Raw genomic sequence first — 18,159 nt, 5'->3', positions numbered from 1 at the left:
GAACTATAGCCCTTTTCACTCACTTGCCAGTGGCTAAAACCTTACTGACAAACTGCGAGTTTGGACAACGTAATTCTTTTCCTATGCGTAAAAGTAGACCGTGCCGCTGTAATTGTGTGGGGCCAAGGTATTGTAATCATTGATTCCGATTATCCGCAAAAAGATGACAAAACCCTGCGAGCATGTGTGTGGTCCACGATCTTCATTGTAAATCTGATCGTTTTTTTGCGGTTTTGCGGCCCACGGTACTTCAACTGGTTGTTTAGTAGTCGTTGCTTTTTCGGAACGCCTTCGAGATTGAATCGGCCGGGCTTTGTTTCATACGATTTCCTACAGTACGATTTCCGCTCGTCGAGTCGAATCCGATCAACTCGTAACTGTTCAACTCGGATGTTTGTTAAAATATTTTTGGGACATTATTTGTGAAATACTTATCATCCAAATCGGATATCAGTCAAGTCCGATAAATGTTTGCAGCTCTTAAAGGCCACTGTCTACTGTACCTCTTGAATGAATCGAAATGGGGATACTATCTTGGGATTACCATACAAGATACAGTCCAATTAGGGGGAGGGATGATCCTATCTTTTCCAACATCTCTCTGTTCTAATTGCACGAAGTATTTGTAACAGTTTTACCGAGATGATTTCTACGTTGAGATTATGGTGTTTATAACGTTGAACAAGCTCAAAGGCGTTGACATTCTCTGGAACACTGCACCATGATTGAAAACTAACAACATTTTGACATAAGATTTTATATATTTTCATACATTCTCATGTACGTTATAACTACGACTTCGTAACTTATACATTGATCTTTTCATTTTACAAAGAAGGACAATATTTTGTAATTCAATTTTTTAAACCTTCACAATAAACCTTCTTTCTATCGAAAGTTTCTACGAAAAGTGCCGCGGTCTTGTTTGTGATCATGTCACTTTGGTAGCATTACGTAAATTGTGTGAATAGCGTCTAATTTAAATGCAGAAGACATTCGATAAAAGTTGTTAATTATACTAGAAGACCCGGTGGTGAAACAATTGGCTAACTTATTGACATGTATCAAGATATGATATGAATGTGATTTTTTCGATACCAAACATTGATCTATGCTCTTTGACATATCAAAAGTGAATCAGCACGGTAGCTATTGATTCTAAAAGTTAGAGTGAAATCTGGTAAATCTTACCGATTCTAATCGGCCGATAATACCTGTTGGCTGGTGCTCATGCTTGTTGTTGTGGTGTCTTTGCCTCTTAGAGAACGCAGCTTGCGCTGATAAAGTCTCAGAACTCTTGGATTCAGCATAAAAGCCGTGCTTATCAGTACACCATTAGTAGCATTGAACGCGAGGAACAGATAAGCCGAGACGGTGTCACCCGAAAAATAATACATAATACCAAAGATCCAAGTAAGACCCAAAACTAAACATAATTTGAGATACAGTAAGATATCTAGTTTTGATGTGTTCTTGTTTACAGCTTTTGTCTGTTTTCTGGCGTAAATAATGCCGTACAAAGTAAGCAAGAACAAGACAATATTGAAACTACAAACGAATCCGAGTGGACCTATAAACGTGAACGTAAACACCGTCGAGTTTAAAATCCAACAAGAAACTTGTCCACCGTAGACTGGACCTTCGACGATTTGAGTGAAATGAAAGACCGCACTGATACCAACGAACACAACTGGGACAATAATAGAATAGATTATATAACCTGAAATCTTTTTGCGATTGGCCATTGCGGAAATTACAGTACCCCACCAAAAGGTGTGAGCGGTGTCAATAGCCAAAGAGTTCATCCAACAAAATACCGACAACCAGAGAAAATGTTGAAGCATGGCTACTATGACACAGAGTATTGGTGGATCTGTCATTCCCGTCAGTGTCATGAAAACAAGATGAGCCAATCCCAAAAAAGTGCAGAGACATAAAACCATCTTACCGGGCACAGTTCTTAATGGCCGAAATAATAAGTAAGTCATAATAGTAATGAATAAAGCTATGATTGATGCTGCCATGGCTATTGTTGAGAAATACTGTTGTCCCGTGACATCACCTGTTAAAAAGTCACGCGTTAACTTTTTAATGCAAATGTATGCTGCCGAATCATCTACATAAAATTCATTTCTTAGATAATTCGTCCCGCCGATTTTCAACGAATTATCTTCATTGATCTGAACTTCCGAAATATTGTATTTTGTTAGCTGGCAACCGGCGAACCTTCGACTGATGCCATCACAAAGATAAGCAGTTGCGTTATTAGAATCATCGGAGTATGAATATTGAAATTTCAAAGCAAAGTAATCAGATCTCGTAGGAGAATTAACTGGTGGGAATAATTGTTTTCCCTGTAATTGAACAACCTTCAATTGGCCACCAGTACAAGATTCCAGATCTGCCGGGTGTATATTGGACAATTCAAATTGAACTTTCAATTGTTGTAAAATGGGAAACGTTAATCGGTCCAAGGTTCCCTTCATTTGTTTCAATATGCCGAATGCTTCCCGCATGTCCATTTCAGAAAAGAAAGTTATGTTATAACGGCCGCGTTCCAATAAGAAATATCCAGACTTGTCTGGAAGCGAGTATAAATACATTTTATTATGAGCACCCAATTTCGTATCATGAAATGATGTTATATTCGGAACGCTGCCGTTCAAGCTCAAGAGCAATGTGACCAGTTGGGCAAATTGCTTACCGATTTGTTCCGAATCATTGGCAAAAAACAAATGCGAAGAACGTTTGAGATACAATGAAAGGCTTCCAAAAATTCCATATTTGGTAGTGTTTGGCATAAAATATGCAGAATCGTATGGATCGACAAGACAAGTTCCGTTTACAAGAGTGTGACCAAATCCGCACATGAAATTATGACAGGAATTTGTTAGTTTATTATAGAAATAATTATCCGGGCATTCGCCTGGATTCATCTTCTGGTCTCGATTATTTCCATTTCTGAATATCAAAGTCATCGAATATTGCGTCCGTTCTGATGACCTATCTCCATTAAACGTCGCCTTATCCGAACATTCAATACTTGTATTTTTGTATCCAAAACACATTGCACAGTACACGTTGCTGAATGAAAGTCGACCTTTAGTCACTGGACTATGGAGACTTGACATACAACCTTTATAATATGGATTCTCATCTTCGCAACTCCTTATTCTTTTCGAGCATTTTCTATCAAACGTGTCGGTCCGGAATTTCAGTGGGTCAGCCATTTGGAATATCGAATCGCATCCAAATGTATCAACTAAAATATTTATATCTCCGAGTTTAGCATCTATAACGAATGGGCACGTTGCGTTTAATGTTGGAAACGATAATTCTTTGATAGAAACGCCGTTACATAAGGCGCAGTAAATGTTGTGATATATAACGCCTCCAGGTCCGACTACTGGTATAAGTTCGGTCAGCATACCTGGCATGTACGCCTTGCAAAAAATTTCGGTAGAACGATCTGCGTTAGGTGGACATTCGCTTACAGAAAGATATTGTTCGGGATAAAAATTGCCATAGATTTTGCAAGACATTTTGTCTGAAAGCGGGGAAATAAGGTCGTACATTTGCTTTTCTTCCGCTGGTGGCTGAATGCATTGATCGGCGAATTTACAACAGTCCTTGAACAAATGACAAAAAGCATCGCAGTAACAGGTTTTATGTAGCCCATCACAAGTACCGTTCTTGCATACCTCATCTTCGAAGCAAACATCTCTATCTGGGCCGATAATCTTTGGATCTGTAGACGATTCGTTCCTAATCATCAACAACCCTGTTAAATTATACGCGTCAACTGAAATAAGAAAAACTTTTAATGAGGCGTGTTGTAGTAAGTATACCGGGCAATGGTCACTGTGAGATTCCAGAACGCCGGTCTCTAGTGTCTTATGAAATACATGCATGTTTCATCATTATCATTTTCTATCAATAATCGAACATACCTTCGATCGACCGATAAATAAGATATATCCCAAGCCAAATAGCGCAGCCGATCCTCATGTTCGCGAAGCACCTGTCTCGTCGCCGAGAAGTCAGTCCAATAAATGTGATAAACAATTCTAATCAAATCACATATTTCTGGTCAAAAGGGTGGAGTTCTTTTAATTTGTCGTAAATTATAGCGTAATTGGATATTCGAATAACATCCATTAAAGCGATCGTTGATACTATTATTATTACCAGATTACCAGATACGATTTGTTCTCGTGTATTTCTAAATCTCAAATCTATGATTGACCGATTGAATGAATCAAACACGCGTTTCATAGATAATAATTGGTCACATGAGAACGAATGCGACCGAAACGATACTAATTAACGATGGTTAATCATTTGTATACATATATAAATATGACACTACAAATATCTGATATTTCTTATTTTCCTTGTTAATGTATTACACTATTGTCATATATAATTGACCTGAGTTTATCGGGAATAAAGTAAATAATACAGTAATTGTACCTTACTAAAAGGTATATCTGCATGGGAAAATCATGTGTGATTTCTGGATACTTTATCATCTTCAAATCTTTTTGTGTTGCATCATAGAAATTCATGTATGTTTCCATTCACAAACTAAAAAGGATTCAATTGAGAATTATTCAAATACAGGCCAGGTATGAATTATGTCGTCGCCACGAGGGTTTCTCTGTCAACAAATGGTTTCAGCAATTTCAAATGAATTCTCAGTATACCTCTAATGGTCAAGGTATATCTTAAGATTGAATTCATTCACTCAGGAAGGGAATGTCGATTTCTTGCTCTGAAGAGATACTAATAAGCAAAAAATATACCTTATAGCGGTTTATATGACGCTTTTTGGGATGTTCATCATCATGATAACAAGAATAATTCTTCTAGGCAAGAAAGAAAGGTTTTCGGTCAACTATTGGAATGTACAGCATCAGTCCTTTTTTGATTGAAAAAGTCGCCATTGTCGTCTTCGGTCGAAAAATAAATAGTTCAAATTGGGCGTTCTTCTGAATTTCTCGTACACTTTAAAGATCGAAAGAAGATGAGTTTGCAAATGTAGGACAACATACTTTATTTTCACAGCGTTCTGTCCAATGTCAAAATGATATATATCTATATACTAATGGACATTACGACACCATCGTCACCAAGGTCATCTCATATATCTATAACATTAAAATATTGTTATTTTGATTATATTTTTCTCTTTTCATTTTTTTAAATGAATACAGCATGAAATTCAATCAAGTATACAAGAAACGTTACGAGGGATTATTAGGCGGAGCAATGTTGGATGTTATACAATTTAGCGCAGAATACATAACTTATATTATTCATTATTTTTTAATTTTGCAGATATTCCGTTGCATGAAACTGCATCAGGTCGACTTTTAAACAAAAGTTGAAAACAATAAATATATATATTCATATATTTCATTTTATGTACACAACAAAAATAGCTTAGGAATGTGAAGGATGCATAACACCACAGCGTGCTGTCGAATTGCCCGTTAAAGGCGAACTCCGCATTTCGTAGTTAGTCGACTAGTGGTCGAAGCTAAAAAACACTCGGTCTTATGCTTATCACAGTATCGGCGATCATTGATACAGGCCCGATCTACAGCGACCGTGCTCAGTAGGAATATCGGCGATTTCCGGACTCGTTACGACTTACTGACATTCGGTTTTACTTATTTCACAAATAGTCGACTGACTCCGATAACCGAAGTTCGGCAATGTGGACTGGGAGTCACAATTGACAGCTAAACGACGTTGTCCGTGCGTAGTAACCTCACAAAACATTCATATAAATCATCATCATCATCATCATCATCATCATCATCATCATCATCATGATCATCATCATGATCATCATCATAATCATCCAATAAATCAAACTAACAGTAAATACAATGTATTGTTTTTTTTTGTCGGCGGGAATCGTTACACTTTTACTGTCGAAATAAGCGTACATACATTCATAGCACAGATATCTTACGCGTAATACGGACTGATGTGAGATGATAAACGCGGCTGGTGAAGCATACTATGATTAGATAAGTTCGGATAAATGTTAGCACCCGTATTTGACCACGAAGGATTCGGCGTCGCGAAAAAATCCGATCGCGTCGACTGCATCGAAGAATGGGCACTCATAAAGTTGATTCCCTGGTTGTAGGGATATCCGGTCATGAACAAATCTTGTTGATACTTATACGAAATCGGATCGGTAGCAGACGGCTGGAGGGCTTGAGCGAGACCGGCAAAGTCAAATTTATAAGCGTAGCGTTTTCCGTGCACCTTTGTCATTATGTTTTTGTCGTAATAATACCGAAGTGCTCGACTCAGTTTGTCGTAGTTCATGTTCGGTTTACTTTTTCTCTCGCCCCATCGTCGCGCCGTCTCATCCGGGTCGACCAGTTTGAATTCTCCATTCGTACCTTCCCACGTGATACAACTAGCATTACTACTGTCGCTGAGAAGTTCCAGGAGAAATTGCCACAGCTGAATTTGACCGCTCCCTGTAAAGGATGATATAAGTTGATATAATATAGATAGTACACACAAAATTTCTGTGCAAAATGAAAAAAAAAGTGATGAATAAATTGTTCCGTGTATCGTTTTGATTTTCGAAGAATAATTTACCTGAATTTGACAGACGACTCGATATTGGTCCGAACAGTTGATATGGATCTGTAAATAGAAAATGAAGCGGGATATTAGATGCGTATCGGTAGCGAACAATGTTTACTATCGTCATCTCGAGATTCATAATGCGATTATCAACTCGTTTCGATCCCGACGCATCATTTCTAATTCTACGCATATCATCTGATTATCCGGTTCCTGGGCGCCATTTCCTATTCTTATCGCGTGATTTGATTATCAGTGAAAAATCGAACGCGTCGCCGGTCTGTTTGAACTTCCGAAAAACGCGAAGGTCGAAACGTCGAGATTATCCGGAATAATTTCCAAAGTATTTGATTACGCTGTTGTCTCAGCCACTTAACGACATGAAAGACACCCCCCAATCAGAGGCACGTGTATCAGTTATCAAATCACGACTGCAACTTGATTACAAGTTTCACTCTATTCCGGGCCTGATAGCTAACGTCAAAAACCATTTGCCCGGTTAAACGATCCGATAATCATCCAATTTAACCCATGTTTGAAGCTCGGTATCTGTCGTTTTAATTCTCTACAAGAATAATGTAATTTACGTCGTTGTGAGTGGTATTTACTCAGTAATTTGCTCGCCGATTCGCGACGATGAAGCTGAACGTTTTATGAAGGTACAAATTCCATCAACGAAATCTCCGGAGACAGACGGGCTTGTTGTCTGACGGTAATTCGTTGACCACCGCGCGTATTGGCTTAAATTCTTCGAAACAATCGATTGAATAAAAAAAAACTTTCGTGAAGTTAAATGAATTTAAAAACAGATTGCAAATATACCGGACGTAATCGAATTATCGTTTAGATTTTTGGTTCAAACACGCGCGAAAAGAGAAGGAAATTAAAAACGATGTTATCAATTCTGGATTGATATCAATCGAAATGATGTGTCATTCTCCGGGGTGTGACGACGATCTGAGCTTTCAGTCGATTGTGTATGAATCCCCTAAAGGTCTCTATTATGTTGATGAAAGAGTCGGTAGAAACTTGTGAAACGACCGCTAATTTGGAATAAAAACCAGTGGCAGAAATCAAGAGGAGACGAAGTTATCTGAAAACTCAATTCCACAATCTTCGACAATCGTCATCGTGGAAGTCGGTAGTTCCTTGATCTTTTCAAACACGGCAACATTAGCATGACGAGGTTACCGGTGTATTTCCTCGGATTCTGCGCCGATTCCGCGATTTGGCGCCATTACTTTTCAATTCACGAACCGATTTTACGCGGCTCTGCCCAATTTTATTGAATATACACAGCCTGATAAAGTGATTTCCCCATACTGCTTAACGACGTTAGGTCGTCGCTACCGTCGCTAGCATACGCTATGCAAGCCAAGTCGGTTGTTGATTTCTCTCGGGACCTGTCAATTCAGGGGTTGTAATCTGCCCGGTAAATTGCCCCCCACAAACGAGGAAGGAAGTTTCACATAACAGGCCAAGCGCCATGAATTTCCCATTTGTATTTCCGATTTTCGCTCACTCACTCATTTTATGGGTTGAACAACTATTGCGCGTAAACACTGCCGATCACCATCTACTACGTCAGTTCCGGTGACAAGTTTGGGAAGTAATCAATAATTTTCTTGATCGAGTCTGACTATTTAAAACCACATCGATGAATAAAATGTTTTTTTTTCCTGTTGATAGTTTTGAATTGCTAAACCTCACAAGGAACTTTAATGACGAATCGATAAGATATCTTTCACGATGTAATCTTACCCATGCCAAGGATGTCAGACTATCAAAGAGAAGTGATTGGTGATCGAACTACCGTTTAGACGGTTATTCCGTATTCTCTACAGTTAATTGTGTTTATCGTCAGTTATGAATAAGTCGCTAAATCGAATCACATATCAGGGTAAATGCCAATGACAGACCGGTAAATTTATTTCATCCTCTGATTTCCAGTTGTTAGCGCGCCGTTATTCCAGTCACTGGTTAAGTGTATACCGCGCATCATCTTTTGGCTTATCAAAACAATTTTTTCGCGCTGAACCGATTCCAAGTTTTTCGTTATAAGAGATTGTCGTTAGAAATTATGAATTTCACGAAAATACCCTTACCTTGTGTCCGCCAGTGGGGGTGCACATCTCTGTTTTGTTGAACGCAGCTGTGAAAGTAACCTTGAATAAACCAAAAATAAATGCAGGAAACTGATTAGATTCAATGGAATCTTCCTATGTACGTGAGCTTTTCAAAAAGTATTTATGTCTGAAAGAGAATTTATTCTTGTAGACGACGGTGGTTGTTAGAAAACACGCATCAAGTTGAGCGTAATATTCGTTTTCCTGTGCGCAGCTGATTACGATGAACCGCATAAACTTCCATATCCGGAAATTTTATCAACGATTCGACGGATTCATATTTGAAATCTGGGTGGAATTTTACGACAAATTTAACACGCCGGAAAACCGTTTCAGCCTGGCTGCAGAGTCTGATGTGTATTGTGTTCGTGGTTGTTAATTTTCCAGTTGGCTGCACTGTGGCAGTAGTGCACAGCAGTGATAATAGTACTAGTTAGTTCAGATCGCGCAGTACTCGTCCCTTGGTAGTCGCGATGATTCCCGTGCAAACAACGCCCTTTAATAAGTCTTCAATCGTCTTGAACCACCCTAGCCCATATTAGAAACGCAGCAGGGAACAACCAGAAATATACGGATATATGATAACAAGATTTTGAAAAATTTTTCAAACATAGCACGGCATCATTATCCAAATTATTGTATTGTGTTAACATAGTCTTATTTGCAATTGATTTTATTTTCATGACATATTTTCTTATCTATGGCTTTCGAATTTTTTAACAAGGATATCTATAATCTTTAAGTTCTACGACTGAAAACTCTCGCAAAGTAGACCGATATAGCATGGTATTTCCTATTTCGATCATTGATGTTTCAAAGATATTTTTACGTATTTCAAAAGAACAAACATTTCCCTCATACGAAGCACAATTGCGGTAATAACGAGGTTTACTCAATGCAAACACCGCTCAGAATTCTCTCTAATTGATGCTAATGAACCAAAAGGATTGAAATACCAAAACGTCAGTCCCGATGCACATTACGAATATTATATAAACATAACGGTGCCATTTAGCAGTTTATGGAAGAGCCGCCGCGTACATTGCGTGAATAAACATTAAATGACACATTCAGATTTTTTGACTATGATGGATTGGAAATTTATCTCAACTAGCACTCGGACGAAATATGTCCAATTGTATCCATTAACTAAAATATTTTTTTGATTTCCATTCAGTTTATGGAATTGTATAATGAACTAAACGACACGCTTTGCTGTTCATTTTGGTTAGTATTTCAACTCGGTAATAATTTCTTTTAAATCTTATATTCAAAATCATCATTTGTAATAAGTTTACGATTTTATTGGAATTTAACTATAGCATTACACGTTTTTAGAAATATAAAGATATATCCTATCTACGTTGACTGTAAATAAATTCCTTTCAATGTAAGTCAATAAAGCTTTAGAAAATTGAATAATCAAAGAGGCTTTCTTATATTCCATGTATGAATAGTTCGCAATATTTCTGAATGATTGAACAAAAAAGAAAATTGCAGTTGCCCTGCATTAGTCATTGATAATAAATCAGTATAAAATCTGCTTACCTTGACTCTGATGAGTAGGTGGAGGTGACCATACGGCTTTAGCGTGAAGAGGATCTGTAACAACAAAAACACACTTCGTAACTTTGTAATAACTACAAACTAATTCTCAATAAAATATATATAATATTCTATCAATATCTCCGCATCGCATCCTTAGTGTAAACTTCAGATTACAATACCAATCAAGCCGCGCACAAATAGAACGTATAAAAAGCGCGCTTTTAAAAACTTTATCTTAAAAAGTTTTTTATTTGGTTCGTACCATGAAATTGGAAACCGGCCGCCAAACACGATGTGCGTAGATACTCAGCCTGTTTCAGGCAGTGCATATCGGCCAAACGGCCCAGGTACATCCTGGTGGTTTCCTGCATGTCGTTTGTCACAATCGACTCCTGATGATGATGAACCAGTTCTGATTGTCGACCGATCTCTCGCACTAGCTATAAACGTGCCCTAATGACGTTTACATGGTGTCCTGTCAACCGTAAGTCAGGCCTTGTGCAGTTACATCCACTGATTTTATGTCAATATTGACAAAACAAAGGTTCCGTGAGCACCTTTTATGCTGGTTAAATTTGCTCGTTCTGCCATGAGTTTTTTGACGCTGATTTGCGTCCGCCTAACGGCATTACACACATGACTGACGCCGCTGGAAATGGAGTTGGGTTTATCGTCAAGTGAAAGCTGCACTTTCTAAACATGATGATTTGCCGAAATGAATCTGAGCGCAACCGATAAGCGCAGTGACAGACTAATATGATTATTGTCAATGAGTTTATAGACACGAGCAAATTGAAAAGCTTTTCCGTTGAGCCGCTAAAGAGCGCATCCGTATCGCAATCGCTCAGGAAATGTTCCGGGCCGAGCAGGAAGACATTTACACGGCCGAGGAAGTCTCGCGTCGCGCCAAGATTTATGAGGGCCGCAGGCCGTGTGTTAATGACACATCCAAAGAGAATGATTATCGAAAAAAGCCACCGACTAAATGGAAGAGCAAAAATCAAATAATTGCAGCTGATTAAGTGGGATTAGAGGTTGATCTATTGTGATTGGAAAGGACATGAACACATTTTTTTGGCATGAGGAGATTAGGTCGGTTAACGGCAAAAAATTTTCAGATTCGTGAAATCAGAACAGATAACGAGTTGAGACATTGTCTCTCAAATTACCGGACTTAAAATGCAGCATATCATTTTTACATATACATGTATGTCATTTTGTGTTTGATTGTAGATTTTTAACGAAAGAGCCAGATGACTATTTTGTGGTTTTGTTGTGGACCAACACTATACAAATAGCTAAGAAAAAGTGCGGTTCACTTACTGTGTATCTGAGGCGAATATAAAACTGAGGCCTAACGGTTTTATAGACTGGTATCAACTTAAACCCGATGGAAATGAATTGAGTTAGCCCCAGGTTATAGTTAATACCGGTCTATAAGACTGACCCCAGGGTCGTGGTACCTCTGTTATAAGTTATTTCCTTGTTTGGAGACCATACTTCTGGTAGATGTTAATGTTCAAAGCAATACCAAATGATTTTTCCGGGGACCACTCATATGGAGTCTGAAGAATTGCTAATTTGCACTATTCTTGCGATAAGGAGAATCGCCAATAAGTGCGTTTCCTAATCCATTTACTTTGCGAAGGCCAATAGCGTGGTTTAAGCCTCAAATAATTAGTCATTGAGTCGAAATGAATATAAAATCCTCTTGATCGATGCTACGAGCAATTTTGCTCGTAGATCGATGCGACATCTGGCCGTAAAATCTTGAAGCTAAACTGAAACTATGCTGAACTTTGTGAGTCCCGCGCCGACAATCAACAAGCCATCAGATAAGAGATTTTTAGATCCGTTATGAGTGATGAAATAAAAAATACTATGTGTTTTTGATGAAATCCATGAGCACAAATTGAAAAAAGATCAACAAGATATCAAATCACAAGTTGATGGTCGATAGCAAATTATTGTAATTAGCAAGCTTCAAGGGTGGATTTAGGGGGGGGATAGACCAGGTGGACTGGTCCACCCCCTTCATAATTCGAATGTGCCCTTCAAATAATCTGATATTCTGTTTTTTTTAAAGAAAATTTGAAAAAGACCTAAGATAATTCAAAGAAAGCCCCCTTTTTCTTAAAATTTCTGAGGGAAGAACCACTAGAACCCCCACCAATGTTTCGCTTGTAGCCCTCGAATCTTCAGGTCCACCTGGCATTTATAAATTCCTAGATCCGCTGTTGAACTTACCGGATTTCAATGTATCTCGGACGGGTTCCGGCATACTGGCGTATGAACAGGGAGAAAGGTGCGACATATCTGCAGCTAGTTTACGACCAGTCGTTCTGGGAGCGGTGGCTGATTCGTGGCAGTCAGTCGCCGTATTCGAGCAAGCTGACATCGAAGAAGCTGTAAGATACATTTATACGCAGCATGTATCAGCAGATTTATACTTGTATATATTTTGCCAACCCTAAGGTTCAAATAGTATACTGAATTCAAAGAACCGTAGATTGGTATCACAATCAAAACCATGACAACTTAAGAATTATGTCCTTTTCAGTTATAGCCACTTCATAAAAAACCCACCTCTTACTATGGGAGCGTGTTGCCCTTTAAATGTAATTGACATTTTCAATATTGAACCAAATAAATATCAACTGTTTATGGTAAAGTATATAAGTGAAATTAATGGCCAACATGATTTGCTTGTGCATAAAAAAATATCAAAAATTCTTTCACAGTTTCCCATTCTACAGAAATCCTTCCGTATACGTGATAATGAATTAAGTGAAATTAGTATCGATCTTATAGAACTATTTCAAATTCGGGTCGCTCTTGAAAAAAAAAACCAAATGGAAACGGAGCTTATTTTTGAACTTTTTTTTTGAAAATAAATTTCTTGGTTAACTTACATTTTCGTAGGACGTCCAAATGAGCTATGAGAATCTCTCCGTTGTACGGACCAGTCAGTCGGTTGAAATCGTCTCGACCGAGTCGACACAAATCCCGTCCGTCGAGATGCTGAAATCTTCGCGTATCAAAATCCGTCAGAGTAAATTCTTTCTTCGCCCATTCCAACCACTGCCTGACGTGATCCGGTGTCCACAGATTTGGATCTGTATCATTACAAAAATATCGACACATTATTAATTATTATATAAACCCAGCAACCGCCTCTGTACGTCGTGTGTATATGCGCAGGCGATGAAGTAAATAAAAATGTCCGTTTCGTGTCCCAGTTTCAAATGCAGTTTTATATCTTCAGACGCTCGTAAATCAACACAGTCGTACAAACGTGTTTAATTCTGTAACGCGATGTTTATATTCCAAAGATGCCAAAAATCTGCGGGTCCAGTCGATAGTTTCGTCCCGTAAGGATGTTGACGATTTAATGAAGATTTGATTGGAATCGCCTTGTATTTAATACCCGGTTGATTAGTCAGGTTTGATTCATTACGATTTACCTCTGTACATTAATTACCATAGCGGCTATTTGAATGGCCCAAGGTGTCGGGAATTCCAAAATATTGAATTATTTTCAGCTGTGTTGCACGTGCGTTCAACATGTTTTCCCGCCCACTTAGTTAGTATCCTTTTGTTATAAAACGTATGATTGGTTGTGTCGACACCCTCGGAAGTCGACGACAATGGCGGATGGCAGGTCCCGTGGGGTTCGTCAGCGTCTACCGATATTACCACAGCGTGCGGTATTTGACTCTTCAAACCTCTCCAGAGTGTTTCTATTTTTCTACTTTCTCTACGCCGCATAATTCAAAGAACAATGCTCTCAGACTCATTCTTTAAGAATGTAATGCGTAATTGTAAATGAAGTCGTGTCAATAGAATACAATGTCTCTGTTGATGACTGTTGTCAAAACATGGTCTAGTTATAAACATTAATTGATTTGTAGAAAATTCCCTGACCGGCGACGCGCTTAACCCATCTAATCACCGTGTCAAAAATAATGAGGTGATTAATCAAACATTTTCAATTAACGAATATTTCAGACATCAAGAAATATTATTATCTTAGACATAATAGTTGTTGATGTCTGAAACAGTCTGAGATATAGAACGATAACCACACTCAAACGTGGTGAACGGATAATAAGATAAAATCCCACTATTTACAGATTAAAAGAATTTAAAAACCTGAATTTATTTATAAAAGTGTCTTTTATATATTTTTGATTGAATAAATAAATTCTGGTTTTTAAATAATCCCACTATTTACAGATTAAAAGAATTTAAAAACCAGAATTTATTTATAAAAGTGTCTTTTATATATTTTTGATTGAATAAATAAATTCTGGTTTTTAAATTCTTTTAATCTGTAAATAGTGGGATTTTATGTTATTAGTCTGAGATATATTTTCCCTCAATTCTCGTATAATCACGGGAAAGGTGTACCTCTTTCAACTTTTCAACGGAAGTTCTACGCGCACCTGCGATTTACACATATGAATTAACAAACCATTTACACCATTTCATGGGATGGTTCATGCGTGAATCGTGTTAATCAAATATATTCAACATCCATCCAGCTCGAGGGATTGTCAGATGCTGGATATCAAAAATTGTTGTTTCGAGGATCCGATATGATTCCGGGAGGCGAAATAAGAATTTCGTCATAAACGAAAGAATAATTGAGTCATAAAAAATTCATCATCTTTCATTGTCTCAACCGATGATCGACAATTTCGTGAAAACGCATCCTGTAGACGAGTTAATTAATTCCTGTTCTCATGATGTGCAAATACCCCGATCAGTTTGCCGATCATCAGCGCACAAAGCCAATCATTTACGTGGCTCATCAGTAAGATTCCTAAACGCGTTAATGACCGGCATTACGCCCATATTGTCGATACATTATAAGAGCTCATTTGTGCATCCTATAAAGGCAGGTGGTCGAAAAATCTACCCGTCTACTTCATCAGCGCTTCGTTATTATAGTTGATAATGCAGTGAACAAGGTGTTCGCACTTTGTTCGTCAATGTAATTCATTCTTCATTAGAAATGTTCTTTCAATAAGAGCCTCCTATACAGCTTGATTCCTCGTTCTCAAACACGGTTTTTGCACATCAGTATAATTAAGCGAGGCATTAAGCCAAAAGATCCAAATACCACAATAAAATCGAAATCAATGACAATCGAAAAAAGACCGCAGTTTTTGCGGTTTTCAGCTCTCATTTTACATCAATTTCGAATCAAATATTTCGTTTAAAAGAATCTGCGAAACTTAAAACAAAATAGGATGCTATGAATCCAAAAATTCGGATGTAATAATATCTTATTTCATAGATCGTAATTTAGTGTTGTTACTATGTACTTTTCTATGGAAATGATCACTAAAATGTTCAGCTCTACCGGGTGTGACCGTTCCAGACTGTCCGCTATGCTGTAATAGTAATCGGTGGGTCAGTGCGCTTAATATCAAATTTCTTTCGGCCGCTTTGGGCATTGGTTTAATCGGAAATTATCAGTGGCCTTTATAAATAAATGAAATTTCAACAAAATCGACAAGTTGTGCAATGAAAATTGGACGTCGGTAGGGCCACAGTAACCTCACCAGCAGGTTAAGATATGTACTAGAGAAATGTTTTCCTAACGAGAAATTTACGATTCAGTTTAGTGGGTTTTCCGGCTATTCGAGGAAGAACGAGTTAAGATTTGGTAGATTATTCGCTCAAGAATATTCCACGTCACTCACCGAACCGCGCATATCTATCGATTTCAATTGTATATTGCTAGGTCTCCAATTTTCCATAATAATAAAAAATTCTAAAGAAATAAAATGTCTCGCTTTGCCACATCCATGTATACATATGTATACTTGTGCGGGTTTCTGAGAAATTTGACACACGAGATTGCATGACGTTAGCGGATGAGAATCGTAATTTCTTGATAAAAACAATGTATGTTATATTATAATCGATATGTTGTAAATTGGATTCTGTCCATTAAGAATACTTCGACCATCATCCCGGGTACATTTTATGTGTATCAATTTGATGGGGGAGACACACTGAAGGCAATTATCAATAGCATCTGCCTCGCACCGGACAAGGCAGGTGATTTCCACGTAGATGCGTGATGAACCTATTAATTCATGTCTCTTTTCGATCTGTAGCTCCCCCGAAGTCTCCGGCCCCGGTGAAATTTATTAATGTATCTACCGTTGCGGCATAGTGTACAACAACAAACTACGACTTCCTTCCTATCGTGCTTAACCCATACAACTGATTGTCGGCGACAAACTTTACGACATTCGACACGCGATAAACAGATATCAGACATTCGCGCGCTAAAAGCGACTTAATCCATTTCATCCCATTTCAAGTTTGATTCTTTAACTAAACGGGATAGTTATTAGTTTGCCCAGTAAAAATAATCAAACCAAACCGTATGAAACAATGGCGACAATTTCTCGCTGGTACTTGGAGAATAATTCGCCGGTTGGTTTAAATAAATGAATTCATTTTATGATCGAGTTTCAGTTTTTATCGAAAGTCCAAATCCAGTGGTCATTTGTTATAACTGAATTGAGACAAATGGACGACAGGTTGGCACGCCTTGGCACGCGTAATAAATCAGATGTTTAAAACCGCGTGAAGATAACGATCATGCTAACGATTTGCTTCGGGCAAAACATGTCGCGAACTTGATTGTAAAGCGCACCAAATTCTGCGGCTCTATTGAGTAAAGGTCGATTAAACCTGATTTCCAATTAATTTCTGAAGCCGGCGCGCGTACGAAACGTGCGCGAGTTTTTGATACAAAAATAGAAATTCTCCTGTTTTTTTTTCATCAATAAACAGTTTAAGTATCACGAAAATATTCCACAATGAATAACATATAAGTCATGTATACCTTCGAGTTTTTACTTTTTTGTGGTTTTCTTATTGTCATATGACTAAAGAATTTGAAGGCTTATGGCTAATTCTTATGGCTTATGATTTAAAAAACACACGCATTCGTATTTTTCTTGATAATAAACGTGGTAATATATGTTAATATATTTTCTTACCTGCTGGAACGATGACTCTTTTTTGTCCCGAAGAGCAGCAGTCCTGACGTGCTGATGACCCTGTACCGTTGTTATCTGTATCTAGAGGTACGCGTGAATGTTGCTGATGGAATTTATTGAATTCTGTTGACTGCTGTTGATTCTTATTGTTATACTTAGCATCGTATTTACCACCTAAGTCAAGTTTGTTGATTTTGCTCATTTCCGGTCCTGGAAACTTTGGCTGTAATAGTTGTCCAGTGTCTTTCTCAACTGCATTCGATACCTGAATGCTTGAGGCGCCTGAGTTTGGCGGCATCAATGGGTCGTTGAACGCGGATAAGTTGTTTGTCTCGGACTGGGCGCAATCAGCCCGACTTGCCGGTTGAAAGGTTCCGTATCCTGTGGATGTAGATGGATGGCCATGCATGCTACTCATATCGCGTGACTGATTGCTACAACTTGTCGCTTGCTGTTGACAGTTATAATCTGCCGAATAAACTTGCGTATCTGCCATTGGACTCGCGCCTATTTCATTATTATCACCTTTTTCGCCGACGGAGTTCCACATGTGCCAATTATTATTGTAGGGCTGGGTTTTCTCATGATGACCGGTCTTTCCTTCTACATCGCAGGAAACATTCACTGGCGAACTTATATTCAAACTTTGATTTTCAGATTTGACGGGATAAATTCGAGAGTTGTCCCAGTTCGTAGAAATATCGCTTATCTCCTTGTGATGCGCAGTTATCTCCTGAAGTAAAATATGACCCTATAGTTAACTATCAATTGACAAAAATTTGCCGGGGTGTAAATATTGATTTGTAAAAAAAAAAAACAATATTTTCATGATCTTAGCA

At 38.1% G+C, this 18,159-nt stretch overlaps 2 protein-coding genes across 2 annotated transcripts; both read right to left on the bottom strand.

The window, feature by feature from the left end:
* Positions 1-1,196: 1,196 nt before the first annotated feature.
* On the bottom strand, positions 1,197-3,542 carry LOC141901165 (uncharacterized). The gene has a single exon (XM_074788270.1). The coding sequence runs from the start codon at positions 3,540-3,542 to the stop codon at positions 1,197-1,199; it is 2,346 nt and encodes a 781-aa protein (XP_074644371.1).
* Positions 3,543-5,147: 1,605 nt separating this feature from the next.
* Positions 5,148-17,870, bottom strand: LOC141901164 (retroviral integration site protein Fli-1 homolog). Its single transcript, XM_074788268.1, has 7 exons — positions 17,321-17,870; positions 13,205-13,408; positions 12,540-12,698; positions 10,293-10,346; positions 8,724-8,783; positions 6,631-6,678; positions 5,148-6,506 (listed from the first exon to the last, which is right to left on the bottom strand). The coding sequence occupies exons 1-7, from the start codon at positions 17,868-17,870 to the stop codon at positions 5,980-5,982; spliced, it is 1,602 nt and encodes a 533-aa protein (XP_074644369.1). The 3' UTR covers positions 5,148-5,979.
* Between the last annotated feature and the right edge of the window lie 289 nt (positions 17,871-18,159).

This window comes from Tubulanus polymorphus, chromosome 3 (genome assembly GCF_964204645.1).
Source record: "Tubulanus polymorphus chromosome 3, tnTubPoly1.2, whole genome shotgun sequence".
NCBI lineage: Eukaryota > Metazoa > Nemertea > Palaeonemertea > Tubulaniformes > Tubulanidae > Tubulanus > Tubulanus polymorphus.
The sequence above is the reverse complement of the archived record's forward strand: the minus strand, read 5'-3'. Positions and strand labels throughout refer to the sequence as shown.